Source organism: Aethalodelphis obliquidens, unplaced genomic scaffold, assembly GCF_003676395.1.
Source record: "Aethalodelphis obliquidens isolate GAN/ISIS:26980383/991018 unplaced genomic scaffold, ASM367639v1 scaffold107, whole genome shotgun sequence".
Taxonomy (NCBI): domain Eukaryota; kingdom Metazoa; phylum Chordata; class Mammalia; order Artiodactyla; family Delphinidae; genus Aethalodelphis; species Aethalodelphis obliquidens.
In genome coordinates, this window is record NW_020838051.1 from 2,361,577 (window position 1) to 2,387,241 (window position 25,665).

The following is a 25,665-nucleotide window of genomic DNA, read 5'->3' on the forward strand; positions in this document are numbered from 1 at the left end:
GTGTATGATGAGGTGTCTTTGATTTTAATGATACATTTGATACCATTTCTGTTACCCTGAGACCATTTCAGAATAGAACTAACGGAGAATAACAACAAACAGGTGGGGTGGACAATCTATTATTCAGGACAGTGATTCTCACCACCATACAACTGTTGCATGTTTCCTGGCCTGATTTTGTGACCACTTTCCTTTCTATCCCTGCTGTCCAAAATTTGGTATAGCATATACCACATTTACAACCCCACTACCACCACACACATAGAAATCAGGGTTGCTAAGCTGTTTTAAGAATTTTACTCATGCTGCCAACTGAGATAATTGTAGACATGTGGTTGAATGCTGGGCTGGCTGGGTTTTAGCAGGGGTTCCCTGAGGTTAGAATTAAGGTAAGTGGGCTAAGTGATGAGATCATTTTTTTTCTCTTTAAATAACATCTGGGACTTCCCTGGTGGTGCAGTGGTTAAGAATAGCCTGCCAATGCAGGGGACACGGGTTCAAGCCCTGGTCTGGGAAGATCCCACGTGCTGCAGAGCAACTAAGCCCGTGCGTCACAACTACTGAACCTGCGCTCTAGAGTCCGCGAGCCACAACTACTGAAGCCCATGCACCTAGAGCCCGTGCTCCGCAACAAGAGAAGCCACCGCAATGAGAAGTCCGCGCACCGCAATGACGAAGAGTAGCCCCTGCTCGCTGCAACTAGAGAAATCCGGCGCGCAGCAACGAAGACCCAACACAGCCAAAAAGAAAATATAAAATAAATAAATAACATCTGCAGTGGGACATCTGTGGGGTTGGTTGCTCTGTACTCCTTTTCTAAGGAGTGCTGCACATTCCCCTCTGAGAGGCTACTTATGGAAATAGCCATACTAGTAGATGGTGACCTGTCCATGGGCCTGGGTAAGGAGGTTCCTGGTAAGTCAAATGGGCCAATCACATCACCTTGCCCTGCTGCCACAGTTGACCAGTCCAGGGGTGTGTACCTGATCCCACCTGGGCCAATGAATCTCTTTTCAGGACTTTTTGTATTTGGGATACAGATTTTCGGGTCAGTCTCCAAGAATGTGGATGTGTCTGCGATTGTAAAATGTGAAGTTCAGGAGATGCTTTGGCCATGTGGAGGAAGCCATTATTCAGAGAAAAAAGAATGAAGCCAGTATGCAAAGTATAGCAAAGATAAATGATGGAGAAGAGGCATCTTTTTGGCACTGAGTCCCTGGTTCTAGCTGTTCCAGCCAACATTGACACTGTTTATACCCTGATTATACACTGATGAGAATGTGTCTGGCTGGAAGGGGACTTGATTGCACAAAATTACAAGCTACCCCTACGTATCATTACACCAGCTATGTAACCTAAAAAATTCTCTTGAACTTAATTTTTTTCCCTGAACCTACTATTGCCTCAACCGAAAGTTCAAGTAAAAACCAACCAAAAAGTGTAATTTGATAAAATATTTATTGCACTGTGTTAGGTGTGGTAGAGTATAAGGAAGTATTATTACCAAACCAAACCTGGGTCTGCTCACCTGACTCATGGTAAAGCCAATCTACTGACACCGGGTTGTGGTGAAGGAAAGTATAGTGTTTATTGCAAGGCACCCAAAGTGGGGTCAAGCAACGAGATACGGCATCTCATGCTCAAAAGGCCCGAACTCCCTGATGGCTTTCAGGGAAGGGCTTTTAAAGGCCACATTATAGGTGAGGATTGTAGGGGGCCTGATCATCTTGTGGACATTCTTCTGATTGGTTGGCGGTGAGGTAACAGGGTGGTATTTTGGGAGTTAAACGTCATCAACCTTCTGGTTCCAGCTGGTCTGGGGTCTACGTGCTTATGGGCAGCATGCAGTAAACTTCTTCCACCTGGTGTGAGTTTCAGTGTCTGCCAAACAAATCGAGGACGTGGCTCAGGATATTGTTTATAGCTCTTGAGGAGGAGCTAAAGGTCCTTGACTTTGCTTTCTGGCTAAATTATTATTATTTTGTCTTGCTTGACTGTTTTTCCTTTGTTTCTGTATCTTCTCACTTCTCTGAGTAAATTTGCTTCATAGAACTTGGGGAAGGCCTAGGAGGCTAAAGCTTTTCTATAAACGAGAGGCAGGAGATATGGTGGGGGAGGGGGGAATCTGTACCTGGGAAGGCCCTGTGGGGTACTGCTCGGTTTCCGGTTTCCGTATAGCCTCCACAAAACAAAACAAAACCGTCCCTGATAAGGTATGGACAACATGAATTAAAAGGAAGGCGAGATCCCTGCAGGCCAAAAGGACAGTCTTCTGGATGTGAGACTGATAAAAGCAGGGAAAGTTAGGTGGAGAGGAAAGAGGAAGCCAAAGACCGTGCTCCATTTGTAATTCATAAAGTGATTTTTTTAAAAAGCCAGCTTAATTAAAATTGACAAACTTTTAGTAAGCATGGAGTATCAAAAAACATACGGTATCAACCCTGCCTTTTAGGAAATTACCATCTTCAAGGACAAAGCAAGACGGGCATGTATTCTGGAAAGATCCCCCCTCATTACCTTATTTTATTTCCTCCTTAGACCACTTTATCACGTTTGAAACGATATAATTTGCCAACTTGCTTGCTGACTTGTTTTCCTTCCCTATAAGGTAAGCCCCCTAAGGGCAGGGAGTTTTGTCTGTTTTGTTGCATTTCCAGAATCTACAGCGTCTTGCGCACTGCAAACAGCTGAATAAGAATTCGTTGAATGAAATGGAGAATCAGATCCTAGGGTAAAAATCATCTTAACTTTTTGGCCTTGAATCTCTCTGGGCGGGCCAAGATCTCCAACCGTCAAACACTAGGGGGCAGACCGAGATTAGGAGAGGAACAATTTTTTTCCCCTTCGAGTAAAGGTTTTCAACCATTGCTTACGTTAGCATCATCTGGGGCGCCTTTAGACATCCTGAAGACCAGGCTGCACGCCTAATTCAGAATCTCCATAGGGTGAGGCCCAGGCATCGGTATTTTGGAAAGCTGCCCAGAAGATTCCAACGTGCAGCTAAAGGCCAACTGGGAGCCGGGGCTTGGGGGTGAAGGTCGCGCAGCCTTCAGCGAAGCGGGATAACGGAGACAAGCTCCAAGGACGTGGCTGCATCTAGCCTCTAGGCACACCCCAGCGGTGCCGCCTGATGCATTTAATCAACAATGGAGGAGAGAGACTAACTCCAGCTTCTCGCCAGAGTGGGCCTTCAAGCGCAGCGTAGCCCCGCCCCCGGGCAACGAGGCCCCGCCCCCGACCGCGGCCGCGCTGCAAGGGTGGGGTCCTGGGGAGCTAGGTCCAGTCAGGCGCCCGCGAACGCTCTCCCTCTCCCGCCTTCCATTGCCTCAACTTCCCTCCGCCAACCGGCGCGCGGGGCTCGGGTCTGTGGTCACGTGCACGGCGGCGGGCAAGCGCCATGAGGCGGGCGGCACTGCGGTAGGTAGCCAGGGGCCTGGCGGGGCGCGGACCGGAGGGCGCCCAGGCCCGCCCTCCGCGCCGCTTGCTGGAGCGGGCTGCGAAGGGCGGAACTAGTGCCGGGGATTTTGGGCAGAAAATAGGGCCGGGTGGGGAAGGGCGGTCGCCTACCGCGACCCCGCCGGCCTAGGGTGGGGCCCCGCGCCCCCCACCCCCCACCTTCGCGTGTTCCGGCCCGGAGTTTGATGTTAAAAGCGAAGAGGCACTTTAAGGGAGGAAGTTGGGCGTTCCCTGAAATTCCTATCTCCTTGCTCATCAGGGGGGTGGTTTGGAGTTAGCCCCTTGTCAGAAAGCTAGTACTTAGGGCTGCACGTTGCGTTTCCGGCCCTCTGCCCTCCTTTGCAGAGCGTTTTAAAGGTTGAGTGCTTGACTGACTTGGACTCGACTTAAGTGTGTTGTAATGTGGGTAGAGATTGCAGGGCATCTTTTGGGCTTTCAGGACCTCAGGACTGTGTGACCAGGGCCCCTGGTGCTGATTGCACTTTACTTTTACTGAGCAACAAGGCCGGTAAGGCTAGGTGGGGGAGTGGCTTTGATTGGGCCCCTTTGACAAGGAGGATGCCTTTCTGCGTAAGTCATCATCCCAGCTTGTCCAGTTAAGGTGTAGGGCTTTAGACTCCAGGGCATGTCTGGCTCTCCCCCAACCCCCTTCACCGGAGCACTCTGGCTGTTCCAAGTTCTTTCTGCCTGGTTGGGTCCCAGGGGGCTCACCCCTGTTGCAGCTTCTGAATTCATCCCGCTATAGGTATGCCAGCCCCCCTGGTGTGGCCCACAGTGGTTCCAAGTGACAGTGATCCCCAGCAGTTCTCTTGGGGGCCCTGGATCTCTTTCACTGTCCCTGTGGACCTTGCTCTCAGTTGAAATAGGTTCTCTGTGTCTCTCTGTCTCTCTCTTCTCTTATTTACTTTGTTATACCATTTGAAGATGGATTGAAGGTCATTACAAGAAGAGCCACAGTTGGCTTTAGCTTGCATTGCACATGATGTGACAGGCCTTCTTACAAGCTCCAGGGTTTGGTTCATGTGTCTTCTCCCAGGAAACCTTCCTTGGTCTCTCCTCCCCCCCAGTTTGGAAGTCCTCTGTCTTTGCTCTGAACTCCTTGTAAACCTGTGGCTCGTTTCCTTTGAGTCCTGTTGAACCTTAAGCAGGTATTCCATTAGTGTCTAGAGAGAGAAAGAGTACATAAATGAATACAGACTGTCTGACATGATTAGGTTACTTGACTGGTGGGCAATCTTTGTACTTCTTTTTTCCCCCAACTCACAAAAGAGCCATCTGAATTTGTTTAGTCTCTAAATTGAGGCATTTCCCCAGAGTGGAGGGCATATGAGTGGCATTGCCTGTTTTTGTACTGAAAACTCTTCCCGGACACCCACCCTAAGCTTGGAACCCAGAACAGCTAAGACACTTACGTTCACACCTTCATGCGACTTTTGTGACTCCCTTGGCTAGCCATGGAGAGGTTGGGCTCCTTGGTCTCCTTTTATTGGAAAGGTTGAATCATGGAGTCCTAGGGCCTGACTGTAGAGGCCTCTTGACAGTTTCTTCTAAAGGCCTAGGGATTTGCTGTAGGTAAAACTCCTGAGGGCTTCTCAGGGAATAAGCCATTAACCCTGAGGTACTGAGGTGTTAAGCAGTGATTGAACCATTCCCCTGCTCCCTCCACCTCAGTGTTGCATAGATAAAGGGAAGTAGCCTGAGATTGTGAGAAGAGCAGTTTCCTTACATGTATGGTGTGTATGAGGTGGGGAGCGATTAGAAGAGCTGGGCTCTACCCAGTGTGCCAGTTGACTAGCAGGGAAAAAGTCATCTAATTCCTTCGGGCCTCAAGTTTTTTCAGGAGGTTGGTCTGAATCACAATTTTTTAAATCTAGGGGCCCATGGGGGTGTCAAAAGGGAGTGGTCTGTGAACCATCTGAAATAGTATATACTATTTTGTGTATCAATAAAAATGTATTCCCCCCCCAACAACTACTAGGCACGAGGGTCCACAGGTTTCATCTGATTATCAGTAGGGATTATATCAAATTGTAGTGAAAAGTTACAATAAGCTGAATGTTCACAAGAGAATAGAAATTTATTATACCAGTATATGATTAGTATAATCAACGATTTTATTTTTTAATATATATATATTTTTAATAAATTTATGTATTTATTTATTTATTTTTGGCTGCGTTGGGTCTTCGTTGCTGTGCGCTGGTTTTCCCTAGTTGCGGCGAGCAGGGGATACTCTTCGTTGCGGTGCGTGGGCTTCTCATTGCGGTGGCTTCTCTTGTTGCGGAGCACCGGCTTTTAGGCGCGTGGGCTTCAGTGATTGTGGCTCGTGGGCCCAGTAGTTGCGGCTCACGGGCTTCAGTAGTTGTGGCATGCAGGCTCTAGAGCACAGGCTCAGTAGTTGTGGCGCATGGGCTTAGCTGCTCCGTGGCATGTGGAATCTTCCCGGACCAGGGCTCGAACCCGTGTCCCCTGCATTGGCAGGCGGATTCCCAACCACTGTACCACCAGGGAAGCCCTAATCAATGATTTTTAAAAAAGCACTCACATTAGGCCTTTGCTGTGTTACAGGGATATGTTTTCAAATTTATTATGGCAGTATGCAACCAATAGGGCTGCAGGACCACAGTTTTCCAAATAATTTGGCCCAAGTGTTTCTCTGTATTCATCAGCCCCCTCTTTACTATCTCCGTTTGAGTCTCCATTCAGAGATGGTCCATTATAGTGCCTGGCTTATTTCCAAATTTCTGGTCATTTTTGACTTTTAGGGGAGACTTTGGAGAAGCATGCCTTTCTGGAATAGAGTTTTTTAAGTATGTTTTTTTGGCTGCGTTGGGTCTTCATTGCTGCACACAGGCTTTCTTTAGTTGCTGTGAGAGGGGGCTACTCTGCGGTGGGATCTTCCCGGACCAGGGCTCAAACCCGTGTCACCTGCATTGGCAGGCGGATTCTTAACCAGTGTGCCACCAGGGGAGTCCCCATGGTCAGGCTCTTAACCTCTGTATACTACACTGCTTTTCACTCAGGCAGGATGGGATGGTTTTCATCACTTTTCAGAAAATGCTGCTTCTTAAGGAACAAAACAGAAATGCTTGTATATATGTGTATTTACCCAAATATGTGAGATCAGTTTTACAGCTCCTGTTAGTTTGTGATGAGTATTCACAGTATTTAGCCATTCAGAGTCAGATCTCATTTCTTATATTGAGATCATCTACAGCAACTATTATTATTGCTAATTAATGTATCGAGGGCATGATTTTTTTTGCTCTTTCAGCTAATAGTAGCAATGGAAGATTTTAGCTTTTTCCAGTGTGCTTTTTAAAACCTGATATATTTCAGTTGCAGAACGATAGTTTCTGAGGTGGCAGAAGGAAGGACCACATGCTCTTGTTTCCTTCAGTGAGGGATTTGAACCTACAGAAAATACATAAAATGAAATAGTGAAAAAGAAAAAAGTTTAACTCACATTCTGAGAAAATGCAAATTAGAAGGTCAAGAACAAGAAGACTGAAATATTAATTCACATATAAAAGTACATAAATTGAAAATTCATTGTGAAAAAATAAACCACAACTATGTAAGATAGAGGCTTGTTAGCTGTGTGATTGGAGAATAAACACAAAACCCAAACCCCAAACGCTTTAGGAAGCATTCCAGGCTTAGTGAACCAGCAGGGATTGTATCAGGGCCAGTGTGATGAGTGGCTGGCTAAGGAGTTGAATTAGCCAGTGAGCATGTGCTGCTATTTTTGTGTTCTCTGCAGTTAGAGTAGTTGACTTGGTGAAAGGACCAGGATTTGTTCTAGTAGGACAAGTATCAAAACTACATGTAGATTTTACCAAATATTTTTACTCAGAGGCTCTTCCTGTATGCTGTAATTCAGAAGAGAAATCTATAATAAATTTGGGCTCTAAAGAAAATTTAAAACATGCTTTTTAAAAATAGATTAGTCATCATTGGACCTGGCATTAGGTAGTAAGAATTTACTAGTCACTTGAGCTAGAATGAGTAAGAGTATCTGGGGTTCTCTACCTTTTCAATGCCTTGCCTTCTTCCACTGTGCTCTCAACAGATCAATTTGTCAGTCCCTGATACTACTATACGTGTGTTATCCCTGATAGGATAGTGTGTGGTTAGGAGTCGACAGTTAAGCAATAGTGAGCCAAAATCAAGTTAAACAACTTATTTTGGGAGAACAGTTTCGGCATATTGGGGTAAATAGCTTTGACTTTAATCCATTGGGGAGTAGGAAATTTCTGCCTAGGTCCAATAAATACTCTCTTTGAGTAACCCTGGAAAGGGTTAATTCTGTTTTCAAAGTTGATTGACTTATAATTGGGTTTAGCTTATTTATTGAGGAAGTATGGTATGACAATAACAAAATAAATGTTCATAATTAGTTTACTCAGCTGTTTACCAACTTGATTTTGGGCTTCTGAAGCTAATAAGAATAAATCCATTAAACCTGGTTGATATCTTTTATTTATTTTGTAGATCATTACCTAATTGGTCTCTGCTCTCAAGAAATGTTTACTCTTATTGGAGAGATGATTTACGGAGTAGCCTCATATGCAAATATACATACACTTGAGAAACATGTACAGACCCTATAAGACAGTATTTACTAAGGGTGTGGGGTGGCTGAGTGCTCTGGAGGAGGCACAGATCTTTGGGGTTGCCAGGGAAGAAGTCATGGAACCTTCTCGAAGCGTGTTTCATCTTGTTTTGTAGGCTTTGTACCCTGAGCAAAGGGCTGCTTGCTCCCAGCAGAGGACTGACTCAAGGATCTCAGAATCCCGAGAAACAGAGAGTCTTCCACATTCATGAAGGCAAGCATGGGTGTTTACCTTTTAGGCCTATGTGGGCGGAAAACCCTGCTTTATTTACGAAGCATGTAGATAGACAGTTTAGGGCAAATGAGGTATACTAAAGGTAGATCTTTCATAAACTTCTCACTTAGAAAATGACCAGGATAGCTTGGGGTAGAAATCACATACAGTACTTGAGCTTTGGTTCCTGGGAGCCTTGGGGACTGAGCTCTTTTAGTTAAATGATTTCTGTTTCCTTTGTGTAGGTACTGAAGTGGAAGGCATGGAAAAAAGAGATCTAATGCATAAGCAAGAGACAGGCCTTTCAGTTGTACCAACTAAACGCTCCTAGGCTATAATTTTGTTAGAGGGACCCTGTTAATTGAAGTTAATTTCAGTAACTAATCCATATGCAAACTATGGATGTCTTTGTCAATGTAGGAATATTCATTATAATGAAAACTGGGACTTGTTTAAAGGATCCCAATAAATATATATGCATATATATAATTTAAAATTCTGCTTTGTTTCTTGGCCCTCAACACCTGCCTTTCTTCTTACACTGAATATAAACTAGTAATAATCATTTTATGTCACTGAGCATCAGTAGTCTGTGTACTACTTGGGATACTTTCTGTCCATTCTTTTATTCAAGGAACTCAGGAGGAAAAAAAATCAGAAATAAGACTAATTTACTAATGGATATTTTTGGTTCAGTACTACGCTATGATTTCATTGTAATTAGAGTTTGCACCTAATTTATGGTATATAACAATGGTGGGTGTTTTTTTTTTTTCCTTTGGCTGTGGCTTGCAGGATCTTAGCTCCTTGACCAGGGATTGAACCCTGGCCCTGGCAGTGAAAGTGCCAAGTCCTAACCACTGGGCCACCAGGGAGTTCCCTATAACAATTGATAGAAAAATTAACAATTGATAGAAAAGCAACCACTTTTTCATAAAAATTAAGATGTATGTTCATCTAACCATATTTGGTTTTGATCAGATATTTAGTTGTTGAAGGACCAAGGATTGCTATAGTTAATTTTCTGTAACCAGAATATGTATTTTAAAATGATAGAAAAAAACACATGAACTCAAAACATTATTTAAAATCCTATAGATTTATTTTTTAGTATTGACTTACTACTGCTTATCTAATTTATTTCCCCTTTATCCATATAGCATGTTCACCAATACATGTGAATCACGGTGTGTGTGGTAATCAGTATCAATTTTTTTATAAGTGCTTAAATTTTTTTTCGCACTAATTCATTCTTGCACTTTTGGGCAATGGGCATTAACTAAACTTAAATTGCTTTTTTTTGCCTTTCCTTTCTTGCTTCATTTTTCTTGCCTCAACTTTTCTAACATTTAGGGTAGTATACATATATGAGAAATCAATTAGAGTGAGACTCAAATTTTGATATTAGTCTTAGTCTCACTGCCTATAAGAAGATAGGCAGGGATTCTGTTCATAATATCTCCATCGTAAAGGGACTCCTACCAACACTGATACAGCCCCAGCAGATGAATAATTGGAGTTATCCTTTTTTGCTTATTTGTATAAATCCCAGTGATTGACACAAGGATATTCTTTTCTGCACTAAGGAGACAATAATTGTTTCAAGTTTTTGGGAAGCAGAGGCCTGATCCCTTCCCTGAGCTGTTTGTTTTGTGGCATTAAATGGAAATTCATGGATCTTTGAAGCTTTTGAGTGCGTGAATCGCTTTTCGTAGTTTTTGAGCTGGTTGCCATAATCCATTTCTTACTTTCTTTGTTTCATGGAATGACCTCTTTATTTTTGTTTCAGTTCGAGATAAGTTGCGGGAGATAGTAGGAGCATCCACAAACTGGAGGTATGTGCTCTGTGTTTATTCGTTCTTCTATCCCTAAGTGGTGTGCTAGCCTGTGTTTAGGCTCAGTTGATGGTCCCACTGTAGGAATGGGGGGAACCCTTTGTTCAGAAATGGGTTGAGAGGTTTTTTTACTTGGGGGAGAAGATCAACATTCCAACATACTCATCAGTTGATGCTTTGTTGTCATAAAATCATGTAATTTACACGTACTCTGCATTTTTCAAAGTGCATTCAGGAGTATTACCTCACTGATTCTCAGTGAAACTTGTGACATGCTTATGACATATGTTCCTCTTCCTTTTTTGCACATGATGAGATTGAAACTCAGACATTGAGTGATTGAGTACCAGGTTTGGGACTTGAACCCAAGTTCCTGGTTTTTCTATTTCATGCACCCTGACTACTGCTTCTTGTCAGGTCACAATTAACCAGGCCTCCCATACAATCTTTCTCTTTTCTCTAAGTATTTCCCTGCTTTAAAATAGGATAATATCCCTCTTGGTGCATAGAATTTTGAGGCTAAAATGAGATAAAAAGAAAAAGCACAATAACAATAATAATCTATTTGGTATAAAAATTATCTAATGACTTCTTTTTATCTCTTTATATGAAAAATTTCAATTTTCTGAAAAGCAGAAGAAATGAATACCTTTGTTCCCACTGTCTGAATTGGATACTTATGAACGTTTTTCCAGATTTGCCAATATACATATACTGGCTAAACTATAAAGGTATCGTGACGCTTCAGCTCCAGTTATATTCCAATACCTCTCTAATAAATAAATATATTTTCCTATGTAACAAAATCAGCAGTCGTGCATCTCCAACAAATAAGATATTCTCTTACATAATGAAATTGACAGTAATTCCCTAATAGCATATTATTTACCCATATTCAGAATTCCTCAATTATTCCCCACATATCTTTTATAGCTTTTTTAAAAAAAAATCAAGATCCGGTAAACAACTGCATATTGCATTTCGTGGTTATGACTCTTTAGTCTCCCCTAATCTAGAATAATAGTTATCCCTCCCTCTTTTTTTTTCCCCCCATGAGCTTGATTTTAAAGAGGCCAAGCCATGTGTCTTGTTGAATGTTCCACGTTCTGGATTTACCTGGTGCCATTTAACTTGTTCGTCAGTTCCCTCCCTATATTTTTGTAGGCTATGCTTTTCTGGCAATAATAAGTAAAGCTTAGAAAGAGTGATATTGTCAACATTTTAGTTCCCTATCCCCTTGTCTCTCTCTTTTCTTCCACCTTAATCGTCTCTTCTTTTTCTTCCCTTTCTGTCTCCTTTTCATGTTCTCTTCCTCTTTACCTTTTGCTCTGCCTTCCAAACTTCTTTTGGATATACTCCATTTTTCCTCCTCTGTCTCTCTTTCCTGAAATTGAAGGCAGAGAGAGAGAGAGCTGGGGCACAGAGGATACGAGACTTGTCAAGGTGAGAAATGGGAATATGGAGTTCAGTGGCTATGTTGTTCTTTAGCGCAGATATATATATATATATATATGTACATATATTTACACTCTATTATGTCCATTTCTGTATTTTTAATTTCATTTCAAAGATTCTATTCTTTGAATACACTTTTTTTTTTTTTTTTTTTTTTTTTGCGGTACATGGGCCTCTCACTGTTGCAGCCTCTCCCGCTGCGGAGCACAGGCTCTGGACGCGCAGGCTCAGCGGCCATGGCTCACGGGCCCAGCCGCTCTGTGGCATGTGGGGTCTTCCCGGACCGGGGCATGAACCCGTGTCGCCTGCATTGGCAGGGGGACTCTCAACCACTGCGCCACCACGGGAGCCCTGAATACACTTTTTGATGAGGGTGAATATATAGTTCATTTGGATATATCTATGTCACTTATAAGTGTATTTTTCTTATCTACTAGCCTGAGAAATTTTAACAGAAATTTTTGATTTCACCAAGTGGCAGGTAGGAAGGGAGGGAAGGAAAAGGAGATGAGGTAGGTCCGGACCTGCTGTTTCCTCTTTTGATGGTGTCTGACTGACCTGTATGTCACTGGAGTTGGGGCATAGCACTGTCCTATGTTTTATGAAGCTTGTGTCCTTTCTTCTCAGAGACCATATGAAAGCAATGGAGGAAAGAAAATTGCTTCATAGTTTTTTGGCTGCATCACAGAAAGGTCTGCCACCTAGGAGAATGAAAGACAGTTACATTGAAGTTCTCTTACCTTTGGGCAGTCAGCCTGAATTAAGAGAGAAATATTTGACTGTTCAAAACACTGTAAGGTAACATGGCACTATTTCTGTTTGTGTCGTTTGTTTTTATTTTATTTCCTTTCTTTATTACAACTTTGAGATATAATTCACACATCATACTGTTCACTTATTTAAAGTGTGTGATTCTCTGGTTTTTCATATATTTAGAGAGTTGTGCTACCATCACCATAATCAATTTTGGTAGATATTTATCACCCCATAGTGTTATTTTTTTTATGATTTTCATTTCATCACAGTTTTCTTTATTTCACAGGTTTGGCAGGATTCTTGAGGATCTTGACAGCTTAGGAGGTACTGATATTTTAGTATTTTTAAACTGGTACTTACAGTAATACATTGAATCCTCTGGCTGGAAAGGGTCTTTTTTTTTTTTTTTAACATCTTTATTGGTGTATAATTGCTTTACAATGGTGTGTTAGTTTCTGCTTTATAACAAAGTGAATCAGCTATACGTATACAGATATCCCCATATCCCCTCCCTCTTGCATCTCCCTCCCACCCTCCCTATGCCACCCCTTTAGGTGGACACAAAGCACCGAGCTGATCTCCCTGTGCTATGCGGCTGCTTCTCACTAGCTATTTTACATTTGGTAGTGTATGTCCGTGCCACTCTCTCACTTCATCCCAGTTTCCCTGGAAAGGGTCTTTTTATTCTTTAACTTGCACAGATGAAGATATTCTAAACGAGCAGAAAAAGAAGGGCATCTGCTACTTCTGAATTGTCATAATTATTTAATTAAATTTACCGAAAAGTTGCAGAGTACAAAGAGTTGTTCTCCCCTGAATCATGTGAGAGTATGTTGCTGACACGATGCACGTCACCCCCAAATATTTTCATGTGTTCTTCCTACAAACAAGGACATTCTCCTTCATAACCACAATATAACCCTCAAAATCAGTAAATTAACACTGATATTTAGACAGTCTAATCCTCAGACCCCATTCAGCTTTGGCCAGAGGTCCTTTATAGCAGAAGGATCCAGTTCTGGATCCAGTTCTGAATCACATGTTGCAATTAGTTGTTGTGTCAGGGATAGTTCCTCAGTCTTTCCCTGACTTTAATGACCTTGATACTTTTGAAGGTTATGGGCCAGTTCTTTTGTGGAATTTCTCTCAATTCGGGTATGTTTGATGCTTCCCCAAAGTTAGATTTGGGATGTGCATCTTTGGCAGGAGTGTCCACAGAAGGGATGCTGTGTTTTTATTGCATCTTAGCAGGTAGTGCATAATTCTAATTTGTCCCATTACTGTGATGTTGACTTTGATTCCTTGATGAAGGTGGTGTCTGCCAGGGTTCTTTGCTGTAAAGTTACTCTTTTCCCCTTTGTAATTAATAAGTACCTTGTAGGGAGGTACTTTGAGACCTTGTAAATATCCGATTCTTCATTAGACTTTTATCAATTACTTTAAAATCAGTATGAACTCAGGGATTCCTATTTTACTGAATGGATTATAATATATTTCTATCATCTGTTTTGATGCTCAACTTGTCCCAGGACTGCCCTTCATTCTTCACGCTGGCTTCTGTGGATTTTTTTGGCTGTGTCCCCATCATTCTTTGAGCACTTCCTCACTTTGTGGTGCAACATTTCTAGGCTCATTTGTACTTTCCCTGCCCCAGTCCTGGAATCAGCCAAATCTCTGAGGAGCCCTGATTCTTTTTAATGGAGAATGATATTTAGAAACCAAGATCTGGGTGCTGGGAGTTGTCATTGTTGCTGGGGTATCACTATTCCTGTGTGCTTTCAGTGGATGAGCTGGGGAATATATGCACGTACATGTACATTTACATCTATACCTGCCTGTATGTGTATTCCTTCCTTCCTTCCTCTCTCCCTCCCTCCCTTCCTTCCTCCCTCCCTGTCTCTCCCTCCTTACCTATCTGTCTACCTGTCTGTCTGTCTGTCTATCTATCTGTCTATCTATTGGAACCCTGGGTTCATACTGATAGTTCCAATTCTAATTCAACCACAGGTTCATTCTTAATTCCTCCCTTTTCATATTTGTAATTCCCTTCTCCAGCTGGCTCCATTATCTGTAGTACATTTACTTATTTGATCAGTTCCCCCGTATGTAGCCAGTTTCATATTGCTGCCATCCCGAAACCCTCATGAACGCTCTCCTCACCTCAGTGGGATTCTGCTCCATCCCAGGTCCCCCTCCTCCTTGTGCTCAGGCTGCGGCATGCTGGGCCATTGCTCTCATTGCCTCCCTGCATATCTTCCTGACCCCTCTTGGGCTTCAGCACCCGACTCTGGGCTGTCTGTCTTGCTTGCTCCTACGTAATGGCTTTTGGACTGAAATGTTGGGAAAGGGTTTAAAAAAAGGCTCTAATAATCTTTAAAATAGAGACACAAATCCATTGTTAGGCTTACGGCTAGCTATATTTTCCTTCAGATTAAATAAACCTGCTTTAAAATTCTTATTGGCCTTTTAAAAAAGAATCACTCACACACACACACACACACACACACACTCACTCACTCACTCACTCACTCACTTGACTTCGGTTTACTTAGGTGTCCCTAAATATACAAACTCCCCTGCCACTACCCTGTTTTTCTTCATCACCTCCTGTTGATGGCCAGTCCCTTTCACCTGTTCACTTGATTCTATTCCTTCCGTTTCTTCAAGGAACTTGCCTTATCACGTACCCTGAAGATATCTCCCTCGTATCTCAAGCCTTTTCTCAACCTCACTTTTCCCTTAACTTCTAAACATATTCAAGGCTCTGCATCTTCCAGTGAAAAATAGGTAAAGTGTCCTTCCCTTATAACACTCTCCAGTTTTCTTTCTCTCTCACTTTAGAGCTACCTTTGTGTTCTGGCTTCTGCTCCTCCATGCCATTGAGCTGATTGTGCCAAACTCTTTGAAGCTCCTAATGATGTCAAACTCACCCTTGGGCCTTGGTGACATTTCCTCCTGCCTCTCAGGCTGCTACTTCCCAGTCTCCTTTGTAGATTCCTCTTTCTCTGTTGATCCTTTAAATGTCGCTTATCTTCAGGGTTTTGTCTGCTGCCCTTTTTGTTGTTGGTATCTGCACTTTCTCTATAAATAATCTTCAATCCCAGTGCTTCAGTTGCTCTCAGTATGTGGAATACTTCAGAAGCTACATTTCCTGGCGTGCTTTGTGAGTTGCAGACCAGTTTGTCCTCCTGCCTACTGGCCATCTTCATTTGGATGTGCCGTGGACTTCTCAAATTCAGCATGTTGAAAACAGTCCATTCTGCTCTTCCTGTGCTGTATTCTGTTTCTCAGTGAATGGTACACCATCTTCACTCATGCAAGTTAGAAACCTGAGTTAATTCAGGTCTTGTCAAGCCTGCCTTCTTCTTAGCTCTTGGACCTTTTCTCTTGCTTTCACTTCCACTAATGCTTTGGAAGGTCAAACACTTAGGATTTCTTCTCTGGGTACCACAAGTTTTTTGAATGGAGTTTCTTGCCTTTCGCCCCTCATCCCCCCACTACATTCTTTAGCAGGTGCATGGATGAAAGGGTTTGTTGTTGCTCAACGAGTATTTATTGAGCACAGACCCTGTCCTGAGGGTTGATGATAAACAATTTGTTTTTAATAAATTTATTTATTCTTTTATTTTTGGCTGCGTTGGGTCTTCGTTGCTGCGCACGGGCTTCCTCTAGTTGCGGCGAGCAGGGGCTACTCTTTGTTGAGGTGTGTGGGCTTCCCATTGGGGTGGCTTGTCTTTGTTGAGGAGCATGGGCTCTAGGCGTGTGGACTTCAGTAGTTGTGGCACGCAGGCTCAGTAGTTGTGGCTCATAGGCTCTAGAGCACAGGCTCAGTAGTTGTGGCGCACAGGCTTAGTTGCTCCGTGGCATGTGGGATCTTCCCAGACCAGGGCTCGAACCCGTGTCCCCTGCTTTGGCAGGAGGATGCTTAACCACTATGCTACCAGGGAAGTCCCGATGATACAAATTTGAATGAATCATAGGGCAAGCAGGGAGACCACTATAAAGAAGTACGGTACAGTTTTAAATGAGTTGATATTTGTGAGGTACATAGAACCATGCTTTGTACCTTTAAATGCTTGTTAAAATATGGAAAGTACACAGATAACCACAGGGTGGTGTAGGAGCTGAGGGTGATTTAGGGAAGGAGGGAGAACTCTGAGGCAAATAATAGCTTCATGATTAGGAAGGAGTCAAGAGGAAAACAGGTAGCTGAGCCCTTGTGATTTGTTTCTCTTTTTTGAAGATGTCTGATGCTGTCAGACTCATGTGCTGGGGTCTTTTTCTGATTTAGGCACTGTGTCTCTGTTGAGTGGTAATAAGCCACCTGGCGGGCCTGGGCTTTGGGCTTCAGTTTCCTCACCAAATCTAAAATTGAACAGTCAGAGTAGAGGTTTCCCAGATCTCTTCAATGTATAAAAAAGTCTTTGGTTCTAGGAAAAGACCACTAGTGGAATATGGAGGATTGGGTCTTCAAAACCAGATAAGACTTTATTTTTTATTTTATTTTATTTTTTACATCTTTATTGGAGTATAATTGCTTTACAATGTGTGCCAGTTTCTGCTTCACAACAAAGTGAATCAGCTATACATATACATATGTTCCCATATCTCTTCCCTCTTGCGTCTCCCTCCCCCCCACCCCCCCATCCCACCCCTCTAGGTGGTCACAAAGCACAGAGCTGATCTCCCTGTGCTATGCGGCTGCTTCCCACTAGCTATCTACCTTATATTTGGTAGTGTATATAAGTAAGTCAGAAAGGGTTGTTATTTTATATCTGCAGTTCTGAGCCATGGATGCTAATTGAAATCACCTGAGTAGCTTTAAAAACTGATGCCTGGATTCGACTTCTGCAGATTCTGATTTAAATGGTCTATATAGTTCAGCTTGGACATCAGGATTTTGTATCAGGTTCCTGTTTTTCATCTTTATTCTCACATACCAATTCTTTTTTAAAAAATTAATTAATTAATTTTAACATCTTTATTGGAGTATAATTGCTTTACAATGGTGTGTTAGTTTCTGCTTTATAACAAAGTGAATCAGTTATACATACACATATGTTCCCATATCTCTTCCCTCTTGCGTCTCCCTCCCTCCCACCCTCCCTATCCCACCCCTCTTGGTGGTCACAAAGCACCGAGCTGATCTCCCTGTGCTATGCGGCTGCTTCCCACTAGCTATCCATTCCACGCTTCGTAGTGTATATATGTCCATGCCACCCTCCCGCCCTGTCACAGCTTACCCTTCCCCCTCCCCATATCCCCAAGTCCATTCCCCAGCAGGTCCCTGTCTGATTTCAGGGAGTAAATTGCGAATGTTAAAAAATAATTTTGCTTTTCCTTTATTTGGTTCTCTTCTGTTTTCCTACAGTTCTTATTTGCTACATGCACAACAAAATTCATTCAGCTAAGATGTCTCCTTTATCAATAGTTACAGCCCTGGTGGACAGGATTGGTAAGTGATATTATTTTCTAGACATACTTAGAATTTTTAGTAATTATAAAATATTATTGAGATTAGAGGAAATGTTTTCCTTTTATGGGGGAATTTTTATGTATATATGTGCATATGAAAATGTCTAGATTGCAATATACCAAGATATTTATTATAATTATCTTTGGGTAGAAGAGTTTTACATGATTCCAGTTTTATTTTTTATACTCTTTGCATTGTCTAATTTTTCAAAAATTATTTTTGAAAAATTATTTTTAGTTTTGAAGACAAAAAGGAAATATAGTGAAATTTGCCAGAATTTCAAATGAAATTGTCCATTTACAGTATAGAACATTTGGAGTATGGTTTGGGCTCAGGTTGATTTTTCTGTTTTGTAGATATGTGTAAGAAGAGCTTAAGCCCAGAACAGGACATCAAGTTCAGTGGCCATGTTAGTTGGGTTGGGAAGACGTCCATGGAAGTGAAGATGCATATGTTCCAGGTGTGTCTGTGCCCGAAGACTGCCCCCTTGTTCCAATACAACCAGCTAGTCTCAGTGAAAGAAAAGCTTATTCACCTGTCTATCCATAGACAGATATATAGTTCACCCATTTATAGAAAAACAATTCAAGTTCACATCATACAGATGGTGTGTTAATATCCTCCTCCTGGACATAGACTGACACGTAATTTGGTGTTTATGCTTACTGTTTATTACTTTGAAATCATATACAGCTCCATGTTAAGGTACTTGTTTCTAGTTTTGCCCCAGAGAATTTCCCTACAGTCTGAGTTCTGTTAAGCATGAATCGGATTGGTGACTGTTAGTTTCCTAGGGCTGCTGTAGCAAAGTACCACAAACCATGTGGCTTAAAACAACATAAATTAATTGTCTTAACAATTGAGAGGCTAGAAATCCAAAATCAAGGTCTCAGTAGGACCATGCTCTATCTAAAACCCGTAGGGGAGAAGCCTTCCGTGCTTTCTTCCTAGCTTCTAGTGGTTTGCTGGCCCTTTGGCATACCTTGGTTTGTAGTTGTAACACTTCAATCTCTTCCTTCTTCATCACATAGCATTTTTCTCTTGTGTGTCTGTGTCTCTTCTCTTCTCTTCTTTTATTTATTTATTGGCTGCGTTGGGTCTTTGTTGCTGCATGTGGGCTTTCTCTAGTTGGGGCGAGCGGGGGGCTATTCTTTGTTGCAGTGCGTGGGCTTCTCATTGTGGTGGCTTCTCTTGTTGCAGAGCATGGGCTGTAGGCGTGTGGGCTTCAGTAGTTGCAGCATGTGGGCTCAGTAGATGCGGCATGCGGACCCCTAGAGTGCACGGGCTTCAGTAGTTATGGAGCGTGGGCTCAGTAGTTGCAGCACATGGGCTCAGTAGCTGTGGCTTGTGGGCTCTAGAGTACAGACTCAGTAGTTGTGGCACACGGGCTTAGTTGCTCTGCGGCATGTGGGATCTTCCCGGACCAGGAATCGAAACTGTCCCTTGCATTGGCAGGCAGATTCTTAACCACTGTGCCACCAGGTGAGTCCTCTTCTCTTCTTATAAGGACATCAGTGATACTGGATTAAGGGCCCACCTACTCCTGTGTGACCTCATCTTACCTGATTACATCTGCAGCAACCCTATGTCCAAATAAAGTCACGTGCACAGGTACTGAGGGTTAGGACGTCAACATATCTTGTTGGGGGAAACAGTTCAACCCATAACAGTCACTGAGATTACTACAGCAGTTAGGAACAGCCTCTCTAATGAGCATAACTCAGAATAGCTATTATAAAGAAATGAAGAAATTTGTCAAGAAAAAGTACCTCAAAGAGGGTCATAGTACAGAAATCAAATAATTCAGAGTATGTTGAAGATTTCATTGTGAAAACTTACTTAAGGGTGACTTATTCAGTTATGTCAGGGTATTCAGTGGATCTGTCATTCAGATACGTGAAATTATGAAGCATTTCACGTTTTGGAAAAAGTCTGAAGGTTGCTCTGCAGTAATTAAAGTTGTTTGTCAAAATAGGTAAGTAGTTTTTTATTTGATGCTGTATGTAAACAGTTGAATTTTTTAACTTCCATGTTGCTGTAACTGACGGTAATACTGCTTTTAAAGCAAATATCGTAAAGTTGTTGGGGATGCTCCTCTGATTTGTTCGCACCCTTTTTTAATCTTCATGGTTGATGCACGGTGGATTCCTGGAATAAGACCTTCTTTCTAAGGAATCTTGGACAAATAGGTTGAAAAAGAGATACAGGAATTATTGGGAGGAGAGAGCCAGTGAAAATCAGTGCCAGAGAAGTACAGACTTTTGTTTTAAATTTGCATTTCTCATTGGCCATTTTGATTAATAACTCACGGCTTGAGTGATCCTTTATTCCAGAGAGGCAGCTTGGCAATAGGTACCCTGCCTCTGGTTTGGCTGAAATGTAAGTTCAAATCCCAGCTCTGCTGCTTATTAGCCATGTGACTGTGGGCAAATTTCTTGCCTTCTGTGAGATGCTGTTTTGTTATCACAGTAACCACTAATCAAATGTTGGCCATTATATTACTTTATCGTCATTACTATGGAGGTGGTCCCGCTTGACCGTCAGACCTGCCTTTTGGGGTTCCTGTTAGAGCTCTCTTCCGAGTGTGCTCTCGCTACCTCAAGTCCAGTGTGTTCCAAACTGAGTGCATCAGCTTCCTTTCCAATCCTGACCCTCCTCAGGTTTCCCCTTTGCCACCCTCCGATTTCTCCCAGCTCCAAACCTTTGTGAAAGCTTTAATTTTTTTTCCCTTTCCTGTGCAGCCTTTTGCCAAGTCTTGCGAATTCATCACCCACAGCTACTCATCAGAGTCCTTTCTTTCCCTTCCCTTTGACCTCTGTGTTTCATTCAAGCCCTCACTGCCTCTTGTGTGAGTACTTTAGCTATCTTTTTTTTTTTTTTTTTTTTTTTGTGGTACGCGGGCCTCTCACTGTTGTGGCCTCTCCCGTTGTGGAGCACAGGCTCTGGACGCGCAGGCTCAGCGGCCATGGCTCACGGGCCCAGCCGCTCTGCGGCATGTGGGATCTTCCCGGACTGGGGCACGAACCCGTGTCCCCTGCATCGGCAGGCGGACTCTCAACCACTGCGCCACCAGGGAAGCCCTTTAGCTATCTTTTAATTACTCTGCCTGCCTCTTGTCTGTTCTCTCTGTGTTAATTTTATACATCTCTTCCAGATAGGTCTTCCAAAGCCGATCTTCAATCACATCTCTTCCCTTCTCAAAACCCTTCCGTGACCATTATCTGTGGATCAAAGTCTAAATTGCTTTGACTAGTTAGGATCTAAGGTGCTCCATAAACTAGCACCAACCTACCTTTGCAGCTATATTCCCTCCAACTTACCGTTCACACACCTTTTTGGAGCGCACAGCTGGAGACCTTGAGCATCCTAAGAGTAGAGAGTTGTTCACCTTGCATCCCCGATGCTCAGCACTAGTGTTCATTGTAATACACTGGAACGTAAACAGTAGGTGAGCGGATGAGCATCCTCGCGCACACTTTTCCTTTTGCCGGGATTCCTTGGGCTCTGGCTCTGCATATCCATATTCCACCTGTGCTTCTGGGTCACTTCATGCTCGAAACCTTCCCTGATCTTTTCAGCTCATAGTACCTGTTCCTTCCCCACGCCTCCTTCCCTCTGACCTTCTCTCCTGGGACCTGCTGTCCTCTGCCTTGCAGAGCTGTGTATGAACGTCTTTTCTCTTCCACTCGACTATGTGCGCCTCAACAACAGGATCTGGGTGTGAGTCACCTCGCCCACTTCCTGACGGCATTCATTTAACGTTGACTTAGCAGTGATTTATGGAGTGCCCCGTCTGTGCTCGGTGTACAACAGTGAGCAAAACAGGAAGTTCCATTCTCTTGGAGTTCACACTCTAGTAGTGCTCAGTAGTTAGCTGCCTCAGTTCATTCGTCGGCAGTTGGCAGCCATTGATCCGGTATCTGCTGTCTGCCAGCCTTTGTGTCAATTGATGGGAAACAAATGAGAATAAAAATGGTCGTTGTCCTCAAGGAGCTCTTGGTGCAGTAGGGAGACAGACACATAAATAAATGATTATGATATAGTAAATTATTACGCACTATTTCTGAACAGGGACAGTATTGGCATTGTATGTGGGAAAATTCTTTGCAGGACCGTTCCCTGCCTTGTGAGCTGTTTAGCTCTTTGGTTACCCCTCACTGCGCTAGTAGTGTCCCCCAGCTCATGGGACAGCCATCACTAGCACTGCACATTTCCAGATGCCCTCCGGGGGATGACATCTTCCTCGCTTATGTTGAGAACCCCTGTCAGGAGAGGACTTTGTTTCCACTTAGGTGGCAAACAAAGGAGGGAGTGATGAACTCTGCCTGGGGAGTAGGACTGGGGCTGGGGAGGGGAGGAGTGTCTTGAGGAATCCGGCCCTGAGGAAGGCATCTGGCAGAGGCTTGGAGGGGAGGCGGTCAGGTGACAAAATGGGACATTTCAGGACCTCCAAGTTGTCAGCTGTGGCTAGAGAAAGGAGTGCAGGCATGCCGGGAGTGTTTGGTGAACAACTAGAGTGGAATCTGGGCTCTGTGGTGGAGGCTTTACATAGAATGCCAGCAGGCGTAGACCAGATGCTGGGATAAAGGAAGACCTCTTGCAAGGTTTGAATAGGACAGGGACATAGTAAGATTGGTGAGACTCTTCTGCAAGTCGAGGGGGAAGGCTCATAACGGCCTGAACAGGTAGTGGTGATGAGGACTAGTGGTCGGTTTGTTGAGGATGGAACCACCTGTACCCTCAGGTTACGATATGACTTGATGATATGACTCTCCTGGAAGTACAGACTTCTAGGGAAAAAAAAAATACCTTAAACTCTCAATGGCCTCTGCATTGTAAATATTTAGCTTAATCCACAGAATTCTCCTTGATCTTACCCTTTCTTGGAAGCCCCTGTGCCAGGCTAAGGAAACAAACACATCCTGGTAGTTGGCACACTCAAGTTCCCTGAAAATACAAATGTCTGGGAGAGCGATGGGAGGTCCGCCTGGCTGTGTGTGCCTTTGGGAGGACAGGTAGGCCTGGAGAAAGCCAGCGTTCTGCAAGATGCGGGACGCTTAAATGATGGTGATGCACAAGGTCCCCCCGTGACCCTTGCCCTTGGGTCCCAGTCACTCACAGCTCCAAGGCCCATAGTTTGTGCCCATCCCAGCACTTCTCGCACTGTGCACTGTTTGGGTTTTTGGGTATCTCTCTCCTCCGCTAGACCACAGACTCTTCACTCTTGCTGCCTTTTCCCCCCTAGAGCCCAGTTGTGTGCCTGGCATCTCAGCAGATGGTGGTTAGTGAAAGCACTCGTCCTGTTTTGCTAATTTCAGCCTTTCCCAAAGGCTGTGATATCAGTTAGGATTGTAGTAGGTCTTCCCAGTAAATGCATTTCTTACATCTGCATTTTCTTTCCTTTGTTCTCTAGTTACACGACAATGAATTTTCCCCTGTTTTGGATGCGACATTTGTAATGGTGGCTCGTGATTCTGAAAACAAAGGGTAATTGCAGTTTTGTTCCTAATTCTTTATTTTGAAAAATATCAAAGATACGTAAAATTGAAGAGAAGACTTTAATAAATTTCTAGGATACCATCACCTAGACTTAAGAGTTTTAAAATTTTGCCATATTTGCTTCTTCTGTTTTTTTTAAAGTATATTATTTTCTTTATAATATTTTAAAGCAAATCCCAGACATAATGACATTTCACCTCTAAATACTTCAGTGTAGGGCACTGCTTTAAAAATGAGGCTATTTCCTTAAATAACTACATTACCATTCGCACACCTAACAAAAATAATAGTAAGTCCTTAATATATTCTAATAGTTCATATTCACTTTTTCCCACATACCTTTAACGACTTATTCAAATCAGGATCCAAACAAGGTCCACATATTACATTTGATTTGTATATCTCTTAAGTCTGTTTTTTTGTTAACAGCTTTATTGAGATATAATTCACATACCATACAGTTCACCCATTGAAAGTGTACAATTTAATGGCTTTTAGTATATTCATAGAATTGTGCAGTCTCATCAGTCTGTTTTAATCTGGAATGGTTGTGTGTCCCCACTGTCCCCTTATCCTTTCATATCATTAACTGGTTGAAAGCCCAGATTGATTGTTCTTTAACAAATCCCACTTTCTGGATTTGTCTCATTGCTTCCTTGTGGTATTTTTTTTTTTAACTTGTTTCACTCTCCCTAGTATTTTCTGTAAGTTGAAGTTAGGTCTAAACCTTGATTAGATTTGAGTTCAGCGTATTTGGTGAGAGCGCTTCGTAGGTGATGATGTCTCTGTATCTCATATTGTATCATGTCAGGAGGTATAGATTGTCCCACTCATAGTAATGCTGAGATTAGTGTGTGGGTTCAAGTAGCGACACACTTTAATTTTTGCCTTGTGTAGTTCAATTTATCCTCTTGTGATCAGCAATAATCTACAGGTGTAGTACAGTACAAGGTGTATCCAATGTATCCAATCTTATGAACAGCTAGTTTCCCGTCAGTCTTCCTCCAGTGCTTTTAATGTCCTTTGCTGATCATTGCTTTTATTATTTTCATTAGGGGATGTAAAATGATTCTCAAATTCTGTCATTTCTTTCTATATTTATTAGCTGGAGATCTGTAAAGAAGAGTTTTCCCTTATCAACTAGGGCAATTTGGTTTGTAAAGGAAAGTTAGGATCAGTGTTTCATTCTTGCTTTTATTTACACATTTACTAGCTAGTGATGACATAGTTTTTCTGCTATTTTGCTTTTTAAAAAAGTATCATTGTATGTTCATGGATTTTAATATAGTAAATATGTTTTAATACATTGCAGCCATTGTTCTTCCTGTTTCTCAGAGTGAACATCTTTGGTCAGTGGGAACTCCTTTAAGCTGGCTGCTGTGATAAGCTATTTTGACATTTCCTAGTTAGTCTTTGATAACTTCCTGCTCTCTGGTACAATGAGATGTCTTGGACTCATTCTGTACATTTCCTGCCCCAGGGCTGGAATCAGCCAGTTTTCCAAGGAGTCCTCAGGTTCCTTTTAGTGGGAAACTGGTATTTAGACACCAAAATCTGGGTACTAGAACTATACGTTGTTACTAGTTTGTCATGTTTCTAGGCCTTTTCAGTAGACAGGGCTTGGATGTATGTTAAAAAGCAAACAAAAAACCTCATAAATTTGTACTGTCATTTCCAAGTCCAGTTTAACTGTACAGACTTTAACACTTTATCATTTTTCTCTTACATTGGATTCTTGGTTCCCTAATGCCAGTTACACAAGGCATTCAGACTGGGAAAAACTGTTTAATTATGTGTGTGGGAGTTGGGTAGGGGGGGAACGTTTCAGGATTGCTGTTTGTACAGACGGAGTCTAGAGGCCTATGGGAAGTCTAATTTGTTTTAGAAACTTGAGTTAGGAGTCTGCAATGAGAAATCTCTTCTGCTGCATGGAAAGCTGACTTGGAAACCCGACTTAAGATCTAAAAACCCCTTGGTGACTCTGATCTGAGCGAAGAATCCACCCATCTTCTCTAGCTCCTCTCACCAGCTCCAGCTGACCTGCCGCTCCTAGGGGCTGCCCTGGGGCTCCTTTTCCAGCACTGAGGGCGTTACTTAAAGCTTCTCTCCCAGCTGATGCATTCTAATTTTCCAAGCTGCCATTTCTGTACTTTTGTGGTTTTTTTTGTTTTTTGTTTTTTTGCAGTATGCGGGCCTCTCACTGTTGTGGCCTCTCCCGTTGTGGAGCACAGGCTCCGGACGCGCAGGCTCAGCGGCCGTGGCCCACGGGCCCAGGCGCTCCGCGACATGTGGGATCTTCCTGTACCGGGGCACGAACCCGTGTCCCCTGCATCGGCAGGTGGACTCTCAACCACTGCGC

The 25,665-nt window shown here is 42.9% G+C and overlaps 1 protein-coding gene and 1 long non-coding RNA gene across 5 annotated transcripts in view; both read left to right on the forward strand.

Moving 5' to 3' along the window:
- Positions 1–509, forward strand: part of LOC113614891 (uncharacterized) — a 35,438-nt gene extending 34,929 nt beyond the window's left edge. The window contains exon 7 of the long non-coding RNA XR_003430752.1: positions 461–509. This is a non-coding gene — a long non-coding RNA (uncharacterized LOC113614891). The remainder of the gene's footprint in view (positions 1–460) is intronic.
- A 2,722-nt stretch (positions 510–3,231) lies between these two features.
- ACOT9 (acyl-CoA thioesterase 9) overlaps positions 3,232–25,665 on the forward strand; it is a 28,142-nt gene continuing 5,708 nt past the window's right edge. The window contains exons 1-9 of one of the 4 annotated variants that reach the window (XM_027096738.1): positions 3,247–3,417; positions 8,188–8,285; positions 9,446–9,481; positions 10,075–10,120; positions 12,203–12,373; positions 12,618–12,655; positions 17,703–17,786; positions 18,164–18,267; positions 23,221–23,294. In XM_027096738.1, the coding sequence (XP_026952539.1) occupies positions 3,398–3,417; positions 8,188–8,285; positions 9,446–9,481; positions 10,075–10,120; positions 12,203–12,373; positions 12,618–12,655; positions 17,703–17,786; positions 18,164–18,267; positions 23,221–23,294 (671 nt within the window). In that variant the 5' untranslated portion in view covers positions 3,247–3,397. Of the gene's footprint in view, positions 3,418–8,187; positions 8,286–9,445; positions 9,482–10,074; positions 10,121–12,202; positions 12,374–12,617; positions 12,656–17,702; positions 17,787–18,163; positions 18,268–23,220; positions 23,295–25,665 lie in introns of all 4 variants that reach the window. The other 3 variants (XM_027096739.1, XM_027096740.1, XM_027096741.1) reach the window with 3 other exon arrangements.